Raw genomic sequence first — 26,763 nt, 5'->3', positions numbered from 1 at the left:
TGGCAGAGAATCAGAAAATGCTAGAGGCGCATGACAAATGGGCAGAGTGAAGTGGTCTGTGCCCGGGTCCTGTGTTCGTTTCTGGTCTGATTTCTGGTCCTGTGGTCAGTGTGCAGTGTCCAGTGTGCATGGGCCTGAGTGAAAACTATTAGTCGGACATGCCAGGCGGAGCGGCGGGGCGCCAGGACATCACCGGGCAGATGTTAGGTGGCTCACAACCAGAACCGGACAGGAAGCAAGGCCCCCTTTGCTCCATCTGCTGGCGGAGAACAAGTTTTTTGGCTTTGCACTCGAATGAACCAAAAACAATGGTCATGGGTCAGCAAATGATACAGAGGCCTGCAACCGCCTCCATGAAAAAAGTCAGACACCAGTCCTGGTGTGGCGATGTACCATCCGGAGAACAGAGTCCGGAGTTGTCTGGTGGTCGTGTTCGTGTCGCTAATGTCGCCTTTGCCGAAACATCGAGCCTTTAAATTACCAGAAAAGTAACTTTCCGGCAAAAGGGTTTATACTCCATTTTTTGTGCCACATAATCAGTTTTTGATTCTGTGGAGCTAGCATACTTCGGGGGGTCGTGAGAGCCAAGATGCAGGGCAAATGGGCCATAAATTTGAATTAAGTGCTGGTCTTTATTTGCTGCTGATTTACCATGGCTAATGCTATTGCCCCGGCTATAACCATTTTATGACTTTCGCTCTTGCAGTTACACCAGCGATTGTGCCAATGTGTATCCGATTTAAGGACCAACAGGACCTACGAAACAGCAACTTTTTTAATTTTCCCTTTCCTTCCAGTCAGCATACATATTTTTCCAATTCCACAACAACTTTAACTCTTTCGAATTCTTTGATTGCCTGTCATCCGAATGCCATTTTTAACAAAAATATAGTCACATCCTGTAAACAGGACACATCAGGCACGAAACCAAAATGGCGACGAAAAATATCAAATAAAAGCAGCCACAAAAATAAGAAGAAAGAGTCGAATGAAAATATTTGTTTGCCTTATTAAAATTCCATGCAAATTCGTCTATGGCGACTTTGGTGGGCAGAGTCCTTGCCAGGATATGTGTGTCTGTGTGTGTGTTTTGCGGCAACAATTGTTTCGGCTGCGGGCCAAAGAATGGAGGAAAATAAGTGAAAACCTAACGAAAAGTTATTTCATATGCGCCAGACAAAACAGTCGAGCAACAACCCCACAAAAAATGGAAAGGCAAGACCAACGGGTCGTTTTAAGCCAAGGACTTTTCTGCCCCCAGCCAGGACATGGGTGGGTGGACTCTGCACACTGAGTGGGCGGTGGCTCACAAGGATGGCGCGCGTGTTAAGCATATTTAGTTCATTTATTTCAAATTAGATTCGTTTTTTCCAGCGACAACAAAGGAACTGCCATGCGAGGGGCCTGGGACCTGGGGTATGGGACCTTGGAGCCGGGGCGCTGCGACAAGGACGAGTGTCAGCATTGATAAGAAGGACAACTGCCACTGATGACTGCTCATTTGGGGGATTTTGCATACATTTTCAAATTATTCAGCATTTATATCTCTCCTTTCTCCGTTTCTGCACATTTGTTAAGAATTCTATTACGCAGCATATATGATATAATTTTTTCCATTTGCTGATTAAAGTGGCCATGACGGGGATGGTTTTTCTGTACTCGGTGTGTGGGTTTGTTTGTGTGCTTGTGTGGGCTTTTGGCCCAAAAAAAAGGGTTCAAATAACAATAACTGAAAGTGCGCCCAAGTTTTGTAAAATTGTGTTTGATGTGAGTTTAGGTAACTCACTTTTTTTCGCGTGGCTCCCGCTGCGTCCCGCCCAACCGACCGAGGTGCACTGTTTATTATTATTATTTTATTCTTATTAAAGTATCTTGAATCACTTTGCCAGGGAAACAAAAAATATAGATAAGAATCTCAGCAACAAAAGATGCAACACAAAAAAAGATAAAAAAGCACAGCAGAGCTATGATCGGAAGATGATTAATAAATTTATTTATTTACCTTACAAATATAGCACTGCACACGTAAAGCGATGCTGATATGAGTATATAAAATATTTGTTTATAAATATATAAATTATTAAATAATAATATTTAATAAAAACACAGTACGCACAAAAAAAAACGTCCGTTCGCTTTAAGGTAAAGAAAGAAAGTGAGGCACTCTCCCATTTAGTATTTTTTTTACATGGTTTGTTTGGGTTTTCAGGAATGGTTCATTAAGTGGGCTGCCTCTTTATGTGCATGGGCGTGGCTTAGCCGGGATTGTGGGATTAGGTAAGGAAATAAATAAATTATTCAGAGAGCCAAATTGGGCTGTGAACGACCCATAAAGTCAATAAGTATTTCAACGGAAAAATACATTCAAAGAAAGCAAAGAGATTTCAGGTTCAGGTTACTAGTATGTATTTCAGGTTTAATACATCTAAGTAAAATATATTTTATTAATTAAAAACTCCTATGGAAGTCCGTGTTCTTTTAGTTCTGGTCCGAGGAGTGATTTAATTTACCATGAAGCACCTAAAAGGCTGCAACATTGCTGCGGCATGCATAACACCAAAAAATGTATGCGTATCTGGGGAGGTCCGGAATATTGCTTTTCACTTGGGGTTTTTTGTTCAACGAACAATTTTTTTTTTTTTTTTTTGAGGGGTAGATAGAGAGGGATTTTTTCTCGTTTTTTATATTTATTTTTTCGTTGTTGGCCAGCCACCTCTGGGAGGATGCTGCAGTGCGCTTTGTTTCCATCGAAATGAGCAGAGCCAGCATGTGTTGTGCATGCCAAATTGTTTTCTTTTTTTTTTTTTTATTGAAGCTCGTCTTTTTTTTAGCCCTATCTCTTAGCCGGCTACTTGACTCTTGCTATGGGAGCTGCCTCTTTTTTCTCTAGGCATTTTTTGCCAATTTTTTCCTCGATTGCCATATTGACCTTTTGCTGAAATCTGCCAAAAGTCGTTGAACGCAGACACCCTATCTGGTTGGCCATCCAGTGGGTTGAACCAGAAGTCCTGACATACAGCTCTCATTAGATTTTTAAAAATACTCAACTTGTTACAATTAATTTCTTTGAGTGGAGCTGACAAATATTAGATCTTGTTAGGGAACAACTGCCGGAATCGGGGTGACCCCTGGACCGGACTGTGTGTGTGCATGTTGTGACCAACATTGTCGGTCAACACACTCGATGGGGTGGCGGAAGGGGACCAAAGGCAAGTGCTTTGCCCACTGCCACTTGTTATAATTGTGTTTGCGTTTTTCAGTCGACTTTTTTCTTCGTGCCACAGCCCTCTGCCTCTGCCACCGCCCCTTCTTCCATGCCACATCTTGGTTGTTCGCAATGTCATAAAATTTTTGCTTGTTCAGCAACATTCTTCTTTTCTTGCTGGTCTGCCCTTTGCTCCAGCCATCCCAGCTCCCTCTCTAATATCTTTCCATGTCCTGTTCCTGGGACATCCTCTTTGGTATTCGCTTTTTGTGGTGCTTTGTTGGATTGAATTGGGGACTGAAATGGGGAGAACTGGACAGCGAATGAAACAGATTAGTACTGCTTAAGGAGGAATTTCAAATAGGTGTGGCCTGAGAAATGACAGAGAATTGTTATGCGGCTTACATGGATCCAGCATTTACTTTAATTCTCAAACACAACATCCCACTGTCTTTGTCTTTGACATTTGAGCATTAACTAATTCAAATTGATGTCCATATCGGAATTGTAATCCTATTAAATTGCAACATCTGGTGGACTCGAAGACCCCACAGCTGTTGCAACCCTTTCGGCTCTGCTCGGACATGGCAATGATTTACCACCTTAACCTGTAACCTTTGTCTGTAACCCCCTCGGAGGCCATTAAATAAATTAAAAATGATCGAGAGGAAAGGAAAAAAACTTGCCGGCCCTATTGATTTCTTTATTCTTTCTTTGAAAGAAGGAAGGATGTGGGAGGAGGACTTTGACTTTCACCTCGCTTTGGAGGCAATTTGAGGCAAGGCCACAAGCGCCAGCGGCAAGAACAATTTCCATATAGAGATAGACATTTTAGTTGGCCAAATCCTGCACCTGCATCCGCCCAGCCCGGTTTAATGTTTCATTTTGGAGCCCGATTTAATGGACGAGCGAGGGTGGTGAGGTCTGGTGTGGTCTGTGTAGGGTAAACGGGTAAATCTAGTTTGGGTTGCGCCCCTGGCAATCCATCAAGCTGGCTCAGAATGGTCTGGACCCAGAGCCAGAGCCAGCCGATGACCACCTCGATGACCACCCCCCGAATGCATTAGCTATAACCCTCATTATGCCGTCATCCAACATGAACTTGGGTCACAGCCCGAAAGTCCAGCGATCCCATCCATTCAATCCCACCATCGCGCCCACCAAATTTTCCACTCGCCCCGCCATAGCAGCCACTGACAAATTGCAAATACGTAACTGGATTTTCAATCCGGAAAAATGCGGGAAAAAAATCCCTGGAGTGCTGGAGGACCTTATCCTACCTTGTTTCTAACTCAGAGCTCTAGTTTATAGTTTCTTTGCTGTTAATACCTATAATTAAAGTGGGGGTCTATTGATAGGATTCTGTTAAAGTTATCATATATCTTAATTTTTGTTCAAAAATGTACAAATTATTCGCATTTTTGAACCTAATCCTATTATGAAATTAATTTGCAATTCTGTAAAGCGTCCATCCCAGCTCTATATCAGAAAAGTAGCTTAATTTTTTGTGCCCCCGAATGGCTTCGGTGTTGGAGTTGAACTGCAAGTGGCCAAAAAGGGAGGCACCAACAAATTATTCGGACTGCATCGGAATGGATAAGTGAACTGGGACTGCGACTGGAAAGGAAGCCACTCTCCGGTCGGTGCTGTTGCATGCCGTGATGAATGCGAATCCTGGCCACCTGGCTTCAACTTGCACTGCAAGTTCAGTCCAACTACTGCAGCGACTCCCAGTCGGCCATCAGATTGGAGTCGGATTAATTTGCCCCTGATAGCGCACGGGTTTCCATTCCTCCTATATTTTTTTTCTATTTTCCATTTTTTTTGTTTTTACGTTTGGTGGCAAAACTTTTCGCAGCTGTGCAAATTTGTGCAGCATCGTCATAGGAAAGTTGGAATGAAATAAAGTGGCAGTGGACTGGAGTGTGGGAGTGGAGTGTGGGCCTGTGTCCTGTCATGTGCCGGGCTAATCAAGTTTTGGCAAATTTTTGCACAAAAATGAATTTTGCTTTCCTCGTTTTGTCTCCCACTTTATGCAGGGCCAACTGGGTTAATAGGATTAGGTTAGGAATCGAGTTGCCTGGCGACGAGTTAATTGGGTTTTGTAATTAATTCCCAAGGACATCTATAAGTTAAATTATTTGATCAATGAGAGCTGATTAAATTCCCGCTGTGATCAGAGAAATTGATAACTAATATCTGCTTCAAAAGCCCTCTTAAATCCTTTAACTCAGCCTATAAGTATTTTATTTTATTGGTTAAAATTGGCCAACGATTTATATTGGATATTTTGAATGTTTCAGCTTAGCATGCAAATAAATAACTCTCTCACACACACACTCGCCCTACTACGTCTGAGACATCTCTGTTAGTGGCAGAGTCCTTGCTTATCCTTCTGCCATTGCTCTTATTCTTATTCTACGGCTGCTTTACACAACATCATTTATATTCAACTTGTTTTCGAACTGTCTGGGGGACTTTGGGAAAATGGCGAGAGAGATAGGCACTTCCCAGTGTATGGGTATCTGTGTGGCAGCCATTTTTGCGTGTTTTTACAGCATTATGTGGTGGGTTTCAGAAAATGGCGAACGGGACTGGGAAAGTGTGTGTCCTGGGTGGGGCTGTCCCGTCTGGATTGCACGCTTCAGTTGAACGCACAAGCAAATGTTGTTGCTCAATCGCAAGTATCAAATTGCCCACAATAACACTTAAATCCGAAGCGTCTCCGAGTTGAAGTCAACAGCTGGAGTGGCGGGGAGCCAAGACGGGCCACTGCTAGTGTGTCCTGGAAAATGAGCAAGCCAAATAAAAATGTTCAGCCCCGACATGAAACTGTCAACTTGGCCTTCAACTTTGGCTAATCGAAGGAAAATATTTGGAATAAACTTCACATTTTATGATGGTTATCCCCAAGTTTGGACAATTTCCAAACAAACATTTCTCAATGTCACTTGTGCAGCTGAAAATGTTTGTCCATTGGGGGTATGGCATTTAAAAGCCAAATGAAAACATTAATAAGATGACACTACTTCTTTGTCGATTTGAAGACTGTGACCTAAATGGATTGTTTAAATTTAAAAGGCCAGGCCATGAATACCATTTTTTGCAGTCCTGCATGCCTCAATCGCTTCGAAACTTTGGCCAGCAATAAGTGTCATAAAGTTTCCTAGGTTATATTTTGTTTTTAATGTTTCTGTGGCAGATCCTGGCTTGGCTTCGCAGCCAACTTATTCAATCGCGAGTGTTTGTTGGCCGAAAGGAAAACGTGAAAAGGAAAGAAAAGGTTGGTTTTGGCTCAAAAGTCCCCAGCCAGTCCCAACCCAGAAGGCAATGGAAAAACTTTGCTGACTGGCTGGCCGCTGGAAACGCCAGGACTTCGATGGACGATGGACGGCTGGCTGCGGCGCAAGAAAATAAAGAAAATATAGCGAGCAACTGTTTTGCAACCGTGTCAAATATTAAAACATGAAATACATATTAAACAAGGACCAAGACTGACTGGAATCCCGATCAAATGAGCCCGTAGCATAGACACCAGGGTAAAGAAGCGGCAGGACTGGTCCGACAGCAGTGTAAATAAGAGTACAATAACTTGAAATATATATAGTATAGAGTAGCTTTTTATATTTGGCGATGCATGCAGGATCCTTCCCGGACCCAGTGTACCCATAAAACATTTCGAAATCAGTAAAACAAAACCCCGAAAAAAACCAAAGCAAAAATCAACCAGCTAACTGCAGGATAGTGGCTTCGGAGGAGCAAGTTTTTCTTCGGATAATGGCACAGGAAAAAGCCAACCGAATGCCAGATGGTGCCAGAAAAACAATAACAAGGATATAAATAACTGCTCCGATTTGAGCAGTTGCAGTTCGGTCGTAGCCACTGAAGGATGTGGATTCGAATAACCCTTTTGTAAATGTTTTATGAGTATGAATATGCGATTTAGTTTCTTATAGAATTTAGATTAAATAAGAGACAGATTTAAGCACTATTGATTATTATTATTAGTTTTCTTGGTGGAGGGGTTTGGCAAACCTTTTGTAAAATTTCAAAAAATTCCCCTAATGACCTCGGCCAAGGCGTTGGCTGACTACAAATGATACTCCAGCTGGGTATGAATCAAGTCCGCCTAACGAGCATTCGAGTAGTCCATCTTCTTGTCCAGGGTCAACATTAATATTTGAACAACGTACGCTGCATCCTCGACCCAACTCGATTTTTTGTGTGTTTATCTCTTCGACTGGTTCAACTCCTTCCTCTACTGGCAGCTCCTGGTCCTGCTCTAGCTCCTGCTCCTGCTCCTGTTGTTGATTATTCAAGGATCAGAGCCGCACAAACAAAGCACATGGCAGCAGTCAGTGGAGAAAACTTTAGCACTCAGCGTATAAATTTCGCCGGCTGCCGGCTGCAAACGAACTAAGTTCAGCAGCAAAATCAGCAAAAATTTCCAAGTGTAAAAACAGTAGCCGTTCGCAAAAGTCTAAAACGGGGAGGGCGTGGCACAAAATATGCGGCGTACGTGTTAAGTGGCAAACGTTTTTCAACCAAAATCCCGAAAAACTGAAGCCAAACGGGAAGCCGGGAAGCCGAAGCCCCGGCTAGTCCGTCAGTCAAGGAAAGGCAACGCAAGGCAAGTCAAGTCACGAGGTTTTTGCCACGCATTTGTAAACTTTATAAATCAGTTCGTGTCGAAGCTAAAGTTGGACTTTTTGGTTTCAGGGTTTGAGTGTGGAGTCTGTGGGGGGTTTTTTTTTGTGAGCCAGCGATGCGTTGCGAAAATATTTCACGTTATTTTTGTAAATTGCATACTTTGCGGCGCTCTGCACGTTGATTTGACAGACGGGATCCTTCGTCCTTTTTCCCTCTATACATATTTTCCTCGGCGTGGCTAAGAGGTTTTCTATTTCTTGTATACAGTAGCACTTTTGCGGCAAAAAGGGGAATACGATGCGGTTAAATAGTTCGCATCTGGTGGCACTTTCTGCATATTTAATGACATTTTCAACTATTCCGGCTTTAATTTGAAACTCATAATTTATCTGCATATCTCTAATTGTTTCGGCAATCAATTTCTAATCACAAAACTCTCAAATTATCTCGTTGCAGGTTCGTAGCAAAAATAATTTGTGACAAAAACTAATACTGGTTGACCCAAATCGATGCGATTAAATTGAGTAAGAAATTAAATGGCATTTCATACATTTTCCTGGTCAAATGGAATGTAATTTGCTGTTTTGTGGGCTAATAAGAAATGGCATGACTACAACTTTAATTAATGGCCATTATTGTGGAGCAGACCAACGGATGCTAGCCACCACCACGGATGGCAGGGCGTGGTTTCTGGCTTAATAAGCAATTTTTAATTTGCAATTACTCGAGCATTGTACACACTCGAGTGAAGCGATTGTGAAATGAATTTTTATTGAAAATGCGCATGCAAACTCATTACGTATACGAGGCGTTGGACAAACAACCGTCCAATGGCCAAGTCATTACACACAAATTACACACACAAAGGCAGCAGTCACACACGTATCCCGTAGCACACCACAATGCCAATCAATGCCGGGGATACATGTATGAGTTTAATAACTTTACTGCTACTGAGGGTGGTCTGCCGGTCTGCTGCTTGCTGGTCCCTAAGTCGACAACTTGGTCATTAGGTGGGGGCTTTGGCCGAAATGTTAATCACATTACCACAAAACGTTATAATGTTTGGGGGATGCGGTTATTCATCGCCTCCCACTGCCACTCAAGTAACAATAACAATTATTTTGACCAAGCACACACACACACCCATTTGTGGGCACTGCGCCAAAAATTTTACGAGGGAAATCAAAATTTGGGAGTTTATTATTGGTCGGTCTTGGGGTTTGAACTTTTTTCAAAAAATAAATGTTGTTTATACTTTTATTCAATTTTCGAATTTTCATCCTTTCTTCTGCAGCTTATATTTTATTGTATGGATCCTGGAACACTCCTAAAAAATACACAATAATTTATTGTAGTTTAGACTAACAGACTATCCAACTATTTACTATTGGTTATTAAGTTTAGCCCGAATTTTTCTCACTGTACCCTCCACTGTTCACGGCTCATTGAAATAGTAAACCGCAATTCGGCTGCCTGACCCATCGAGACCTGCTAACTAGTTGAAAATGCAAACGCAAACCAGAAACCGAGTGCCGAGGACGAACAGAGACGCACCGCCAACGGCCGACGGCAGGCTTGCTCTGTCTCTCGGCCAGCCCCCTCGCTCTGTGACATCAACACACGGCGGCAACAACATAATCAAAGTCTCGAGTCGGGCCACCATCTACTGTCCGCCACCCAGTTGACCAGTGGCCCCCGCCCCCCAAAAATTGTCGGTTTGCTGAGGCCCCAAAGCGGTAAACGGAGTGGCGCCCAGTTCGATCACAAACAAAATGTTCGGTTGGGGAGGGAGGTGGTGGTGGACTATTCTCGGAGGGGCTTACCGGCCATAATTGTTGGCAAAGTTACCATTTCCTGCCCTGGCTACACTGAGAAAAAGTTCCACTCAAGCAGAAACTTTGATTAGTTCAATCAATCGATGAACTCGCCTGGAAATAATTCGCAAGAAGCGAGTATCCCAAATTAGCTAACTGAGTATGTGATAAGGAATAGAGGTGCATTGAAAGCCAATCCTTATTGGGGGTTGAAGGTCCTGTGATTGGGGTTTAATAATTTAAGAGATATTTCCCCGAATTTCATGTAATATTCAAGTGAAAAAAGTTTGCTGCTGGGCTCTAAGCTCTGCACCACTCACTTGTCGGATTTAAAAATACATTTTATTGAAAATGGAAAAAATCTCGATTAATATGCGATTTATGGTGCCGGGCATCCTATTGTGTGTATCACGTATGATTAAGGAAACTGGGTGGGTGGGTGTGTGCTTGTGTCATGCGGCATGTGGCAAAGCATCAAATCGATCGATACGAATTACAAAACCAATGCCGACTGGGGATGAACCTGCGGTGCTGATGGTGCTCTTGACGATGGTGGCAGCGATGGTAGTGGTGGTGGCGTGGTGGTGGCGTGGTGGTCGGTGGCGTTGCCGTTGTCAGTGGTGGTGGTTATGGTGGTTTATCCCCAGATCCCTGAACTGTCTCACCCGCTGGCTGGTGTCTCTCCAGCCCGGCTTTGCTTCCACTTCAATCATAACTGTGTTCAATTGTTGTTTTTATTACCACATTTTCTTTCACCTTTCCCGGAGAATGAAACAAAGGCGGTACGGCGAGTGCGGCAGCAAATTGGTTGGCTCCACTTCCTCCTGCCATCGTTATCCTTTGGCGTGTATATGTATATTTTTTTTTTTTGCTTTGTTCTCGTTGTTTTTTTTTCCTCCTGGCTCTTTTATGGTTGGCGCTGAGCAACCTTTACATGGTGCTTATCTTGCGGCCTGGCCGAGTCTGTTTCCCTCCCTCGGACTTTCTCGATTTTCCGCATGAACAGCGGTTGCCCTGCCACATGTGTATGGGTCTGTGTGTGTGGAATGTGTGTATCTTTGGGGGAGAGGACTCTGCAACAATTGCGCATAATATAAATTAATAATGCAACAATTGCATTTTGTTATGCTTCCATCGCCACATTGTTGTGCCACTGCTGATTTCATTAAATATTTTTGTTGCCCACCACTCGTCCTTATCAGTTTTCAAGGGAGAGTTGAGTAGTACACTGAAAAAAAGCAAATAATACTATTTAATAATAAACTCTTCTATAGAAAAGCAGTTCAATATGGGTCAACATTTTATGGTAATATGCTAATGCTTCGGTTCAACCTTTTTATCCTTTTTTCGATTTGAATTTCTAGTGTTTTCACTCAGTTTAGGAGTGTTTTTATTGCTACTGTCCTGTCCCTCTCACTTTTACGAGGCTGCTGTAGACATGGGCATAACCATTAAGCGTGGTCCGCAGGACCTACCCCTACGATTCGACCCACCCCTGGTCGAATGCATTTGGCATACTAACTGGACAGGGCCCACCCACTGTCCGGCTCCTTTACGAGCTCGAGTCGGGTCGGGACGGGCTTTCCTCTTTTATTCTTTTGTACTGTCTGTTCTATCAAATGTCGGACAAGATACGTGTTTTGGCTTTTTAATGGCAATGCCAGAGCCTGGCCTGGGCGAGCAGTGGAGTTAAACATAACTAATTACAAGAGAGGTTAGATTAAGTCTATAAACTTGACCAAACAATAGCCCGAGTTGGAAATATTGGAAATATAATAACCCCTAGTTAGTTAGCCTTATTTTGAGTTGTCCTACATCTATGGAACTCCCCAGCTTATTAGTCCCAATTACAATAATAGTTTTTGATCCATTTTCAATTCCCCAGGATGTTAATTTAAAACGAATTTCCAACTACCCAATTTCAATTAGCATTTCTCTCTAATTACGGCGGAGTCAGTAGCCAGGGGCATACTCGTCATTCGGCCCATTGAAATGCCTTTGACCAGGCCGAAACTACAATTCCGATGGCCGAGTGGGAGCTCATTATCAGAAAATATCAATATTAATTAGTATGTATTACGTGACAACTTCTGGCCGGACTTCGAACTGATTTCCTTGGCCCAGCCATCGAGGGGGGCTGTTCTAAGGAAAGCCGGTCATAATTGTTTTCCCAACGCACCCCGAGAATGGTCCGAGGAATCGGAAAATCAACTAGCCCGTCCTGGACGGATTAACAAAGCGATTGGCAGCGACATTAACATTTTCATCAGGCCTCGGGCCCCCAATCGGGCCGGGAATCGGGTTAGGGTTCAGTGCCACCCAGGATGAGTTGACGTCGTAATCCATCATTCAAGAGGGAGGCGGCGCTGCCCCCCGACGAAAGGAGCTTTGAATTTTTATGATTATTATGTATTTGCGCGCTGGGTTTCAATAGTCGAGGTCCGGACTCCGGATAATAGAGGGTCCGGAGTCCGGACATGCGATATGGATGGTGGACTATCAGCGATTCCGCTGAGTTACCCATTTATCGCAACTCATGGCGCACGTTTCTCATTAGTCTGGCTTCCCTTCTCCCTCCCCAAAACTCTCAGTTTCCTCTATTGTTGTCCTCCTTTTCGAACAGTGGGGATTATTGGTCGAAAAGGGTTAATGGCAGAGTAGGAGGAATTAATTCATTTCGATTATATCTATCACTGTTTATGGATATTCCAAGAATACTAGGATTTGTATGATTAATTCTTGGGAAATACTAAAACTGAAACTATAAACCTTAGATCTTACTGAAATTCCATCTTATTTGAAGTTCAGGTTAAACTGGTCCAGACTGGTCAAGGATGCCATGGACTTATTGAAAAGGAGCCTCTAAAAATTGTATATTTTGTTCTTTATCGATTTTTGCACCCATTGTGTGGCCTCTCCTTTCGGCGGGTGGCAAAGTGGCGATAATCATGACTGACTTTCACAAAAAACAACTCACCCCACTTGGCTTCCTGGCTTCCGTCCTGCGACTGCGAACACGTTTAATCTGCTTGCCACAGATTTCTATCACTGTCATGGCTGTTGTTTGCTGGAGTTGTTGCTGATTTTGTTGTTGCTGTTGTTGATGATGTCGCCGATGTTGGAGCGGCCTGTCACAGTCGCTCGCCATGGCCGCCATTGTCAGGGTACATCGATTCCGCCGGCTGCGGCTTGAGCCTGCAGATGGAGCTGTTTTTATTCCGTGTTGTATTTTTTCTCTTTTTTTTGTTGCTCCCTGGCGGCTCCTTTGGGTTAACATCAGTGCCCATGTCGAAGCTGAGCGCGGCCACGGTCGCCCCTTTTTAATGATACACAATTAGTGCGATGATAAATGGTCTGTCAACTGCAGCACCATCAGCAAGGAGCCAACCGGGCGGCCAGGAGCAACCCACACCGCACTGTGCACTCGACGAAAGGGAGTAGTTGTTCCAAAAAAAGGATTATAACTCAACTCAAGAGAATATCCAAGGAACTATTAGTTAAAAAGTAAAAAACCTATAGAAACACAATAGTATCTGAACTATACTGTTTGATCCTGTGATGTGCTTTTTGAAGTTTTTTGTGGAATAACTTTAGGATAAATATTGTTTTCAGTGCTACTTTTTTGCTACTTAATCTAACTAAAGCCGGCTCTCGCCTTTGTTGTACATTTCACCATTGATATCAGTAGCTTTTTGTAGATGCAAGTGAAGCGCCAGATAAAAAATATATATACAAAAATGTATAGCTCACTTTTGTGTAGAAGAAAAATGGCATGGATTGAAGAGGAAGGAAAATAAACTAATGATGGCAGCACCCAGATATTGGATATTAATTGTTACAAATAACAAGATGCGCTTCCTGCAGTCGCTGCCTAGCCGGGCCGGGGGATCTGGGCGCCCTGAGCGCCGGAAACGACAGAATCAATTAAAAAGACTGAAATAAATTGCAGACACAGAGTACGGCCAGGAAACTAATTCTGATTAGTGTCGTCGTTGACTTAAGCCAATTTGCCTTGATTATAAAAGAAAACAATTTAGGTTTGAATTTGCTATAAAATCTAGTTCCAGTCTCTGAATTAAAAGAAGCTCTCTTAACCTACATGTATCCTGAAACCTCCTTGCAATTAAAACAATTATGGTCTTGTATTGCATCAAACGACCGTAATGGCACCATTCAACCTTCAATCAAATGCAAATGCGATTGCATTCATAACTGAAAATTAGCGCTGGTAAATCTGGTTGTCGAAACCGATCGGATAACATGTCCTGTTGAGTGTTTGTCTGCTGATTCGATTGGCATGCCGTCGACATCAAAGCCAATGGGCCTAAGTTCATTTGCATGGACTCTGACTCACCCGGGCACCGTTTCTTGTTTACATCAGCGTAACTCGTAACTGAACTCACTCTCATTGTTATCGAATTGGAAATGGTGCGGGTGGCTGGCTGGGGTTGTTGGGGGTGGAATATAACCACCCCCTGCCTTGTTTGGTTATTAGTTTCTGCGGTTTAAGTTCCCATTAATTTAGGGTCTATCCACCAGGTCTATGACTTTTAGTTCAAAATATGAAAAGTAAAATATTTTTAATATTTTCAAGCGGTTTTTATTCGTTTGATTCGTCTTTACATTTTTTTGGTTAGGATTTTTTTGCCTTTGGCATTGCGCTTAAAAAAGTAAGAGCTACGACTAAGGGAGCAGCGATGTCTAGTATTCGATGGAATAATCGAAGGTGCCGAACTTGGGGTACTTCTTCTCGAAGTACTTGGCGAAGGTGTCCACGTAGTAGATCTTGACGTCCTGGAAGAAGCCGTTGGGCACAAAGAAGTCGTATTCGTCGATCTGGCGGTCGAAGGGGTAGCCGAAGGGCTTGCTGTCCACAAAGCGGGTGCCGGAGCCGACTCCAGAGGCGTAGGTGTAGTCGAAGGTGGAGAACTGCTCGTACTCCTCGGCGTAGGGCGAGACGAAGTAGTAGAACTGCATGGGCATACCCTGTTCCCAACCCTTGGGCAGGACGAGGCGGTCGGGGAAGGCGTTGTGTGGCTCGCTGATGTCCAGGGGGAAGTCGTACTTGCCCTCGCTGGCCAACATCACGTACTTGTACAGTTCGGTGTAGGTGATCCTGTCCTCGGAGGTCCACGAGAACTCCTTGGAGCTGCGCTTGAAGGTGTTCACTCCGGCAACGAATGGGTAGACGAAGCTGTCGATCTGCACAAAGTTCTTGCGGTTGTAGTTGAGAGGGATAACCTGGCCGTACTCGTCGAATTTGGGTCCCAGGAAGACGCGGACAACACCCTTTTGGGCCTGGGTGGACTCGATGGTGAACTCGAACTCGAAGGGCTTGTGGTTGAGGCGGGCCTGACGGGCCAGGAGAGCCTTGTCCCACACGAACTGGCCATCGACGAAGGTCATCTTGTCGTTGAGCAGGTTGGTCACATCGAAGTCAACGATATCGTAGTAGGTCACCAGCTTGCTGACGGTCACATCCTTGATGGTCACGCCCTCGTAGAAGAGATCCTTCTGGGTGTAGGGGCCCAGGAAGTATTTGAACTGGTAGAACACATCGGTGAACTTCTTGTAGAAGGTGTAGAAGAAGGGATCGCGCAGCATGGTCTCGTAGTTGAGGAACACGTTGGGGAACACATCCATATCGTTGTAGTCCACATCGGCGAAGTACATGTGGGAGTACATGTAGTAGAAGTTGAAGAAGTACTTGTCGTAGGTATCGGCGTTGCCCTGCAGGTAGTTGCCAATGAACTTGACGGATTCGGGCTTGTGGAAGTCGATCACCTGACCGTCGGCGGTCTTGTAGTATCCGGTCTCGAGGAACTTGTAGACCTTGCCGAAGAAGTTCTGGATCTTGGAGAACATTTCGAAGTTACCGTAGGTGTAGAAGTCGTAGTAGTTCTTGCGGTAGCTGTAGCCGACACCGTTGTAGTAGATCAGCTGAGGATCGTAGCCGTATTCGATCTGTTTGTACCAGAAGAACTCGGGGATCTCGCCGAAGCCGTTGGCCAAACGCTCCTGGTAGTAACGGGCCAGGATCTGCTGAACGTTGTAGATCCACCACTCTCCGCGGCGGTCCTTGTCCAAACCGAACTTCTTACCGTCGAGGAAGAAGGCGTAGTCCATGTTCAGGTAGTACCAGTAAGCGTTCCAGCCCAGATCCTCGGTGAAGTAGCTCAGTTTGGACTGGTCGTTGAAGAATTCAATGTCACGGGTGTAGTCAACGGGGTAGTAGAACGACTTCAGGCCCTTCATCACATCGGCGTATTTGGGATCGTTGACGAAAGAGGCGTAGTTTTCGCGCAGGAAGTACTTGTCCTCGACGTACCACTCCTGGTCCAGACCCATCATCTTGTACCACTGGAAGGTCTTCCAGTCCTTGGTGTAGAAGTAGAAGTTGCCGGTGAATTTGCTGTAGTCCTTGTACAGGATATCCTTGTACTCCTTCTCGTACATGGTCAGCTTGCTGAAGACCTCATAGTCGAACTTCTCGGCCTCGTACACGAACTTGCTGTTGAAGAAGTACTGGGGGAAGATTTCGTAGATCTGGGGCAGGATCAGGCCCTGGAATTCGGGCTTGTGGATGACGGCCAGGGTCAGGGCGTAGATGAACATGCCCTCGTTCACGTGGATGCGGGCCCAGGCGACGTTGCTCACGAAGGTCTCCCAGTCCTTGGCGTAGTAGAAGAAGTTGAACAGACCGTAGGCCTGCTTCATGTGGGTCTTCACCAGAGCGCCGAAGAACTCGCCCTTGGGCAGCAGAGCGCCCAGCTTGTAGGACTCGTAGAATTTCTCCATGTAGTAGTCATATTCCTGGTGGGACAGGATGGATCAATACTAGCTGAAAACCGTAAAGGGGATCAGTGCAACTCACCGAGTAGAAACTCTTGTCGTAGATAAACTTGGTGCCAAACTTGATCCACTCCTCGAACATAAGGGGATCCTCGATGCGGTAGGTGATCTCCAAGAGGAACTTCTGCTTCTCGAGGAAGTTCTTGTCGGCGATCTTCACCTTGGGAGTGGGCACGCTGAAGGCGGCCACACAGCCGACGAGGGCCAATAGCACAAGGGTCAGCTTCATCCTGTCTTCGTCCTGTTCTTTCTCTACTCTGCTTTGGGATTCTTCAACTGCTCCGGTCTTGGTTCACTGTTGGACCAACACCTAAAGTCTGTTGCTTTCCATTGCATTCCGCCGGGGTTTATATACCCAAGCACTGCACCATATCAGCGTCAGACACGGCTACCATGCCGTCGTCGCATAGGTCGCCGCATAGGTCTCCGGCTGAAAATAGCACCGAGACCCTTATCGTCGGATGCTGTCATCGTACGGTCGCTTCTGCAGCCAGGTGAAGATAAGAGGGGACTTGCCACCAGTCCCGGGCTAAGGCCGGTGCTCCGGTCTCTGCCTGTTCCACTGCATCGTGTTCCTGTTGTGTAATTAATGTTCTCAAATGTGACGACGGTGACTTCGGCACTTTTTCGACTGCACCTTGATAATGTTGTTTTATGGCATTGTTATGTTTTTGCGTGCTGCCAATGGCCCTGGACAGTGCCCACCTCTCTGATATGATTCGGCGATGGTTCGAGTTTATTTTGAGGTGCTTTAATCGCAATGCGAATATTTTGTCATTGTCATCCGGAACTTTGCGCTCTGATTACAGTGTTGCTGGAAAAAAACTAAACAATTAAATATGTTTATGGATTTTATTTTACCAATTTTTTAGTTAAATATTTAAACCAAAACTTAATGAATTTGAATATGAAAGTGTGTCAATAACATTTCCTAAACCAACTAGTTACTTAACATGTCAGCTTGTTATTCCTTTGATCGCCGTGAAAATCACATACCCATTAACCTCCTCCCAGACCAGGGGAGTCACCTGGTGTAAGTGGATGCCACTCGACCATGGTTAGTTAATTTTTACCGCCACTGTTACTGTAACGAAGGAGATGTAAGGGAACTGCAAAGAAAAAAGCGAATGGCAAAAACTCAATGCTTCTGTGAAGTTGTTCTAAGGAACCGACTCCAACCCTCCTCCACAGTTTCCGCCAGGACGCGAAAACTCACTCAAAATAAATGCGCAATTAATTTTCATGGTGAAACTCGAAAGGAACTTGGACCAAAGGTTGGGCTGGTTTTGTTGGGGTTGGGTGGTGGTGCTGCTGCAGCCCAGAAATTGTTGTTTCCTGCTACAACTTTTGCCATTGAAGGGAAAAAATAATAATAACAAGCTGCCTCGCAGCGGCCAAAAGCCCACAAAACTTTGCTTAGAAAAGGTCCGAGTTCAGGAAGCCGAACTTTCTTTACCCTTTCAATTGTCAGGCCACATTGTAAAAAGTTTCAGTCACTTGACTTGTATTTTCTTGAAATAAGTTTTACTTTCAAACTAGGTGTGTTAAAAATTAAATTTGTTTAGAAAAAAGTGAAATGGTATAATATACAATACCCTATAAATTTTGAGCTTTTCACGACTATTTCTTAATTTATATTTAACCAGAGACTCGCCGAGTGAATATAAAAATGAAAATAAAAATATTCAACTGCCACAAATGAACAAAGTTTTCTTTTCCAGTTTACTTAATAATTTTTTTTTGTTTTTTGTTCTGTCCGCCTGTCCCTATTTGATGTTTTTATTTTTGTTGGCTTGTTGGGGAAACTTCAGCGCAAAGCTGCAGAATTTATTGCTTTTGAAATGCGGTTGCGCATAAATGTGCACCAAACACCAACAATGGCTGAATCTGTAACAAGCCGCGGTCTGAAACGGAGGACTCCCGCCCAAATGAAATGAAGAAATGAAATGAAAAATCCTCACATAATTGCAAATGCGTGAGATACTTGCCAAATGGCGAAATTATGAAAATGAAATGGTGAAAAGTTCGCCACCCCCATTCCCCGGCAATGGCCAAAAAATCTCCTGAGATTCGGTTTTCCTCATTTCTTTATAATATTTAAAATCTTGGCCAGCCATTCCACTCTGGTTTTTGGGCCTTCGAGTCATCTAGACGCCGCATTTTGGGACTCGGACTCAGGGGTCTTTTAATCAGAGTAGTGACTGACCTCCAGCTTTAGTTGTTATCACTTTATAAGTCTGTCTGGGGGTGTTATTTAGTTTCCATGGGTGATTCATAGAGAAGATAGAATTCTATTCTCAGTTTATGAATAATAATTTTCGTAAAAATAGTTTTAGTTCACTCGCATGAGGTGCTCTGTATAAGCTCCCTATCGAAGTAATCTGTAATATACATAATCCATTGGGTTTGAAGCTCCAAAGGAATTGGAAATTATCCGGCCAGAACAAATCAATATTTGTGGCAGGAAACCGAAGCGGGCTTTAATTCGGAATTATACATGCATTGTTTGATGGTAGGCCCGGCCCGGTCCGGCCCGGCCCAGCATAAAGTGCATGAATATTTTATACTTGAAAAGCCCACGTCGAATGCAACCCACATAATTGAGTGCTCTTTTATTTAACATGCAAAATTAATGGTTGAGCTCTGCATGAATACAATAAAACTATTAATCAATAAGCGCTCATATGCACTGCACCCTCTCGTATGCACACACTCCAAAGTGCGGGATAAAAAATATATATATGATGATGCCCGGCGAAGGAGAATGAAACTTTTGCCCAGTTTATAAATTTAATGGAGTTTACCAAAGCAGTACAGCAATTATATTTTCAAACGTTTATTTTATTTTAGTTCCTTTTAGTTCCCCCAGTCCATATGGGGGTATGCAATGTATAAACTTTTTCTGTGAATACCCTCGAGCCTGCTTTTATAAATTCAAATGGATTTTAAATGCGAATACCTACTATACAGTTTTCTAGCTTTTTTGCAGTGATTATTTAGAAAAAAATCGTCTATAATTTAGTAGAGCTTATCAAAAATGATTAAATAGTGTCTTTGATTAAACTATTTAATTGGAGCCAGAAATAATTGTAGATATCATTAAACTGCCAAGAGCATACATTTGAAAAATCATTTCAGAGTTTATAGTTTGAAAGTCTATAAATAAAAATGTTTATTGAAAACAAATATTAAAAATACTCAATTTTAAGAGGTAGAATTCATTAAAGCGGGTAGACCCCGTAGTCGGCTACACAGGCCAGAATCTTTTTTAGCCTGGTTGTTACTGGCTTTAGTTGGCCAAAGATTCTAGAGAAAGTCCGCAGCTGGAAGCGGCTGCAGAAAAAATATATGGCTGGCAGGGGGTGCCAGTACAATAGCGAGCGAAAAGTTTCGAGTGGACTCCCATGTTGCAGCAGGGGGGCCGGTGCTGTTAAATGGGAGCCGGAGTGGAGGTGCTGCCGAGTGGCATGAGGGGGGCTGAGGGTGGTGGGGTCCAGGCCCTGGCCCACGGGTGGTGCGGGTGGTTGCCCGTTGGCATCTGTTCAGCGTTGTGGCACATATTCCGCTTTTGTCTTTTATTGCATGTTGTTGGTCTCTGCCATGTAGCTCAGTCGTTGCCCCTCCGCGCCCCCTCTTGCTTCTATGACCGGCTTGTATTTCATTGTTTTAAAACAATGTTTCCCCATTTGGCCGCGTTGCTTTGGCTGCTGACTTTGATTTGCCCTCCTGCTCGCACGCCCTTTTATTGTACTCCGTACATACACATATTTTTTGCGAGTTCATGCCCACTGTGCCAAAGCGCTTTGGCTCCCAGTTAAGCTCTTTAAGGTCTTAAAGCTTTGCCCGATCGGAAAAAAAATCAGGTAAATGCGGGAAAAGCTTCAGCAAAGCTCTTGACCTCCAGGTGACCACTGATCTTTTTTGACGCTTACAATAAATACAGCTTTTGAGCGATGAGAGTCAACTTCCTCGATAGTATAGTGGTTAGTATCCCCGCCTGTCACGCGGGAGACCGGGGTTCAATTCCCCGTCGGGGAGACAGACGGAAGTCAGTAATATTTTTTATTTTTTAAACATTCATTTTTATAATAAATTATTATTTATTACTCTGTGTTTAGATAAGACTACTTCTAATCATAGCTATTATGAACGTTTTATTTCTTTTCTTTAGTTTTAATGTTTTCCCCATCGTCCTTGGGAAAACCCAAAAGAATTTTAATTGCATCTATGGGTTTGGGCCACGAAGCAATAACGTCGAACATTAGACATTGGCGTTGAAAGCAATAACCATAAATATCCTGGAAAAAGAAAACTGTTTCGGAGACCCTTATATTGCACTCCTCGACCCTCCGCAGTCGGCAAACAAATTAAGGTGAAACTAATAAATTTTCAACACTTAACAAAATGCAAACACCAACCGAAACCTCCAACTTTGCTTCTTGTTGTTTGTTGTTGTTCCTGTTGTTGGTTACGCCACCCCCAACCCACTCTCCCCCGACCCCTCGCAGAAAAAAAAGGCACTTGAAAATGTCTGGGAGGGTTTTGTTGGCCTTTTTCGGTTGTTTTCTGTGCCGGGTTGTGCCGGGGAGCACATGGCGGACCTTAACAAAGTTTCACTTGAAAATTAAGTTGCCTTCCTGGCTACTATGCGAATTCAATAAATTTACTTCAGGACATGCGGGTGTGTGAATGTGTCTATGTGGTGTGTGTATGTGTGTGTGTGGGTGTTTGCTGGGGACAGGCAAAGCGAATTCAAGGAGAGGAAAAGAAAATGACAGCAATAACAGAAGCAGAAACAGAAACAGGAACAGAGAAAAACCCGGAACAGGAAGTGCGGGAACCAGGGAAAAAGTTGCTCACAGGTCCTGTAATATGAGGACCGCAAAAACGGCAACCCAAAGCAACATTTCCACATTTCCCAACCATCTAGCGTAAAATATTTAAAAGAAGTGGCAGAAGCAGTTCCGTTTGAAACCGTAGAGTTCCAAAAGTGCGTGGCGTCCCAAAAATATTTCCATTATTTTTTTTTTTTTTGTTTTCTCTGATGCAAACAATAAAAGCTACTGCCACACCCCCCATACGCCTTCTTATTCATTTTCCACCATTTTGCAACTGTGCTGAAATGGCGGACACACATACGACACACACCCGAAACACCTGCGGCTAGAGTTGCCAAAAAAAATATTGGTAAAAATTTCCAGCAAAGAAATCTGGGTTACAAACTTTTTCAAATTGCATTCTCTTTCGGCACGAAATTTCAGTTTTTTCTATACTCTTGCAGAGGGTACTATAGTTTTGATGAAACGTGCACAACGCAGTGAAGGAAACTGGGTCCTTCACCTTGCCAAGCTTCAAAAAGATCACATCCTGAAGCATGTCCTTCTCACTTTTTCTCAACAAACTCAGTTTCTTTAATTTGAAGCAATAGACTCCAAACTTTGGATATAAACTCCATTATAAGTCGGAACGGTCAGGTTCGGATAGGATAAGGATCTTACAGTTGATAAGATTAGGAATGCCATAGATCTTTTGATTCTTAAGATAAAAGCTGGAATTTTTTTCAAAATGCACATTAAGATAATTGTTAAAAACGGAACGTCTTTTAAGAATCAGCTAACTATTTTTGCGATGTAGATAACAACCAATAGAAACCACCATTTAACTGAAAGGGTATATCAACTTCGGTTTGAAATTAGCTTTACTTTGACTTTTTTGTTTGGCTTTGTTTTTGCAAATATATGCCAGCGTGAATATTTCCATTGATTTTAGTTTTCTTTATGACCAGTTTGCCATCCGCAGCAATATAGGAGGCAGCCAGTCCAACAATGGCAGTAGTTGCATCTCTTAACTGTTGTTGCAAACCGTGTTTTGTTTCTTTGGTTGGAGTCTCTTGTCACGAGCAAATAAATTGCTTGTTCGCAATCGCAGAGAAAAAATCAAAATGGCAACAAAAAAAAAGCAAAAAACGCCCAGGAAAAACAGCTGCAACGGAAGCGAGCGTACGAGCAGCCAACCAAAAAGCCAATATGCACAAAGGGGCAATAGTGCGATTTCGATTCAACTCCACTCGATTATTCATTTTAACTGACAGTCGCCAGAACAACTGGGAAACTGGCAAACTGGGATACTGGCAAACACTGTTGCTGTTCCAGGGCATTTCTCCAATTGAGCTCTAATGGCGGGTCCAATTGAAAACTAATCAGCGAATGGAATCAATTTCCAAAAATTGGCGATTGGCGGCGATCTAATGGAACTATCTTGTTTGAGTGCGGGCTATTAAAAAAAACAAATATTTCAATGGACATGAGAATGAGACATGGGAGGACAACAATTTTTTATAATACATTTTCAATTAGCAACCCTTACTAATATCCTTTTTTTTTTTCCTTTCCAGGTGTGTATTAAAAAGGACAATATAAAAAATGGAGTTCACTGCCCCAGTGCTAAGTATCAACCTACTCTTTTTTTTTAATAACTACACTCCTCAAGCACCTCCATTTAAATGCATATAGAAATGTATACATTGCTTCGAGAGTAAGGAAATAAAAATGGTGGCTCTACCGTCTTTCATTTTGACAAGAATTCTCCGACCGCCCTTATCCTTGTTCTTATCATTGTCTTTGCACATTTTCCGAGCCTTTGGCGCTTTTATCTTTACTTTCAGTTTACTTTATATCTTTTGTACTCTTTATGTCTTTTGTATTTCTGCTACGTGAGCTGAACGTTTCGCTCCTTTTTCGACAGCGTGAAATTATAAAAGCTTCAGCCTCTTTGGTCGATTTGAAAGCCAGCGTTTTCCACCTTCCACCTTCAACGTCCCAGGCTCCACAGCCGGCAGGACCCACACCCCGCTTAAGACTCTCGGCTTCATCGGCTTTCCGTTTAAATAAATAAAACGCTGCAGAGGAAGTTGAACCGACAAAGCGCTGAGCAGGCAAGAAACTCTTTGCAAGGACCTCTAAAAGCCACAAGTAGTCGAAAGGATCTATAAATATGTACGAGTATATGCCCCCGCCGTACCTCATAAAAACACGCAGGATGGCAAATGATGACATTGACGATTTGAATGCCTGGGAGGGTCTGCATGAAAACAAATCCCAGAGTAAACCACTCCGGCGGATTTGCCACAAAGCTTTGCCATTTTCTATGGCTTTCTCGTCTTTGTGCCTCTTAAATGTGGCAAGCGTTTCAATATGAATTCATGGCTAGTGCGGGCATTAAAATATGTGTAAAGATTCGCTTTCAACTTGGACATGTGATTGCAAGGTTTTCAAGGAATTAAAAAAGAAACAAACTTTCAGTTGATAATTTCAAAATTCCCTTTGAATGTGAGAAGCACCGATAAGTATGCTACGAAATTTTCCTGGATTTGAAGTCAAGAGTCTCTGGGCTCTGCGTTGAGTACTAAACCATATATTGTATTTTAAAAGTACGCCGAGAGCTTCGCTTGAAGCACTTTTATAATCACACAAGCCCCATCCATTGCTCAGCCAATATGGTTGTGGGAATCGGTGGCCCCAATTCGAGGTAGATGCACCGAAGGAAATTGGCAACCGGTTTACCTGCCAGAGCTACCAAGTTAAGCTCCCAACCGCTGCCGTTTGTGTCTCTGATCCGGTCTCCTGGCTGTCCTCGCCATCCCCGTCGCCTGTTACGCCGTGCCGCGCCTCCCGGTGGCATATACCTGCTACCAACGCTCGATTTGACATGACCCGCTTTATGTTCGAGCGCGCGTGCCACGTGAACCACAAAAGCCCGGCAAAGCTGATTCGGCCCGGTGGCAGCGTCCGCTTTATGGGTCATCGGAGCAGTAGTTCACCAGATGAACAGTTCGACAGGGGAACTGGCTAGGCGGGGCACCCAGTCCCGTGGCTGGGGACTCATGCTGATGAAAAGCCGGTGAGCGTGCTGCGACCTAACCTACATGAGTCTGTCAGCCACGTCGAGATGAGCCAAACGGCATCATTAAACACGGGCAAAGTGCCCATCTTCATCCTCATCACCAGCGTCGTCACAAAACATGATCATCATCCAGTGGCTCAGATGTGGATGGGGATGTGGAGGCACCAGTTGGCCATGTCAGAGAGGATGGAGCTTGTAATGTCATGTGGAAATACACATTAGCATCAGTACGTGCTACCGGCTTTTGAGTGGCAACAAATTGAAATCTTCAAGTTTTTATTCGAATTTCTGAAATATTTGAAAAAAAAATTAATACTAACAATTATTTAAAAGTAATAAGTAACGAAATTCTAATAACTTACTCAGTCGGTTTCTAAATATTTTAGTCAAAAACTATAAACAATGAGAAAGTTTTTAAATAAAAATAAATTTAGACCACCTGGCGTATGAGTAATACGAGCTGTCCCCAAAAAACTGTTTCATTTTTTCCCCTGGACAGTTCTGGATGTTTAAAAAAGTTGAGAATGTCACATTAAAGAAGATGTCACCTTTTCCTCTTTAATTTAAAAATGTTGAATAGTATCAGACAACAAGGCGTATGATTGATAAAATGTTTAAGCTTCTCACAATACTTTTTGTTTTAAACAACATTATAGTATAAAAAAGCTATTGTAAAATTTACAAATTTCTGGCAAAGAATTAACTTTATAAGCCAAAATAAAAAGGTAAACTTTGCAAAACCCACAAAGAGGAGGATTAGTTTATAGTTTATATTGAAGGCCCCAAGTTCCACGGCCCTATGATTACCAAGTGCCGCAATAACAGAGACTTCCATAAACCTGTTTTACATCCGAGAAGGCATCACGCTATTTTTGAAATTTTCATGTGGTAAGTGCATCACATACGCATCGGAGTGGCCCCTTTTTTCCCACCCACAGTGACGTTTTGAAATTCGTGCCGAGCATTTCTTAGATGGGCTCTGCTGGCGTGGCATTAAGTGCAGCCAATTTATGGGGCAACTGCAAGTCATTGTTTGATTGTGTGCGTGCCCCAGTCACTCCTGATCAATTACACCCTCCGACATTTGTTTGGCGGCTCAGACCCAGTCCCGAACCAAGTCCCTCCACCTTCATCTGGTGCTCTAGCTTCAGGCTCTGGTCTTGTACTTGGTACTTCGTAGCCAGGCACTCGTTCTGGCTGGTGCCTGTGTTTGGTTCGGGGGGCATATCATTGTCACTGTAATAAGTGACGCGTGTACTTAGTGCATACACCTGAGCCCAGAGCCATGAGCCCTGAGTCCTGTATTCAGGCTGCCGGCTCCGCCTCGTCCTTGCGATTCATTCATGCGTGCCCCAGTTATAAATGGCTGTGGGTGTGGATGTATCCTGCACCTGACATAATATCCACCCAGCCCCCAGCCACCGTTCCTCTGTTTGTTTGGGCACATGTAAAGCACATCTTATCTGGGTCCTGACGCTGTGAGCCCGGGCTGCCAGAAGCCAGGCGCCAGCAGCTAAGAGCCAGAATTATGCGAGTAAACACATGGCCGAGCAGAAGGAGATGTGGATCTCCAGTAGCATCATCGTTCGGGCTTTGTTTGTATAACATATCACGTTTCTGCGAACGCCCTAATGACGCTGCAATAGATGGCTAAAAAAAGAGTTTCATCTTTGGGGGAAAAAACAGGTTTTAAAGAAACCTTTAAGACACAGTTCCAGTAAAATTCACTTACTACTATGGTGAGACTTCAAGAAAGGCCTTAAATTGCTAACCATTCCGATGAAGCTCCTCCATTCAATCAGACATATTTACCCAATGAACTCTCTGCTTATTATACCTGATAGGCAAGTACCTCACATGTCGTTGCACATATCCTGTACTCAGCGGGCTGCGATGCTGCGACTTTCGCCGGGCTCTTTCCTGGCAGCACCTGGCAATTGGTTACGACAATTTGTTGTCATTAAGGAAGCGGGCTGTGGCCCAACTGATGCTTCAACAAGCCACAGCTGCCAGATGTCTGGAGTTCGTGGCCGGGATGTCGAGGAAACGCATCCTTTGCGAGCGACTGCACAAAGGATACCGGGCCGAAGAACGCGACGAACGTAAACAAATGAAAAGTAATACAATAATTATTAAAACAGTATAAAATACGACAGCGACTGCGGCGAAGAGGTCCTGGACGTGCTGAAGGTCCTGGGCCATGGGCGATGGGCGATGGTCCGCACTGCCTGTTCCTGGCGTTAATTGCTGCATAAATGGCGTGTAGTTCATATCCTGTCACATTTCGTGGCTACCGGAGGACACGCGGAGCGAAGCAGCTCAACGCCCGCAACTCTG

The 26,763-nt window shown here is 43.7% G+C and overlaps 2 protein-coding genes, 1 long non-coding RNA gene and 1 other non-coding gene across 9 annotated transcripts in view; 3 read left to right on the top strand and 1 right to left on the bottom strand.

The window, feature by feature from the left end:
• The window catches only part of LOC6498344 (semaphorin-1A), a 120,120-nt gene that overhangs the window by 51,810 nt on the left and 41,547 nt on the right, over nucleotides 1–26,763 (top strand). The window lies entirely within an intron of this gene.
• LOC6497190 (larval serum protein 1 gamma chain) lies at nucleotides 14,250–16,843 on the bottom strand. Its single transcript, XM_001962553.4, has 2 exons — nucleotides 16,547–16,843; nucleotides 14,250–16,485 (listed from the first exon to the last, which is right to left on the bottom strand). Exons 1-2 carry the CDS (start codon nucleotides 16,751–16,753, stop codon nucleotides 14,374–14,376), a joined length of 2,319 nt encoding a protein of 772 aa, XP_001962589.1. The 5' UTR covers nucleotides 16,754–16,843; the 3' UTR covers nucleotides 14,250–14,373.
• Nucleotides 20,491–20,562, top strand: Trnad-guc. Its single transcript has one exon. It is a non-coding gene; the product is annotated as a tRNA-Asp (tRNA).
• LOC116654979 lies at nucleotides 21,017–23,106 on the top strand. Its single transcript, XR_004310147.2, has 2 exons — nucleotides 21,017–21,205; nucleotides 22,919–23,106. It is a non-coding gene; the product is annotated as an uncharacterized LOC116654979 (long non-coding RNA).

This window comes from Drosophila ananassae, chromosome 3R (assembly GCF_017639315.1).
Source record: "Drosophila ananassae strain 14024-0371.13 chromosome 3R, ASM1763931v2, whole genome shotgun sequence".
In the NCBI taxonomy this organism is placed as follows: domain Eukaryota; kingdom Metazoa; phylum Arthropoda; class Insecta; order Diptera; family Drosophilidae; genus Drosophila; species Drosophila ananassae.
Note: the sequence above shows the minus strand (reverse complement) of the source record. Positions and strands in the feature narration are given on the sequence as shown.

Bases quoted from the DNA above. Each gene is read 5' to 3' on its own strand.
- LOC6497190 (XM_001962553.4), bottom strand. From the start codon at position 16,753: ATGAAGCTGACCCTTGTGCTATTGGCCCTCGTCGGCTGTGTGGCCGCC. The intron at 16,486-16,546 runs GTGAGTTGCACT...CTGTCCCACCAG, and splicing joins ACGACAAGAGTTTCTACTCG to GAATATGACTACTACATGGA.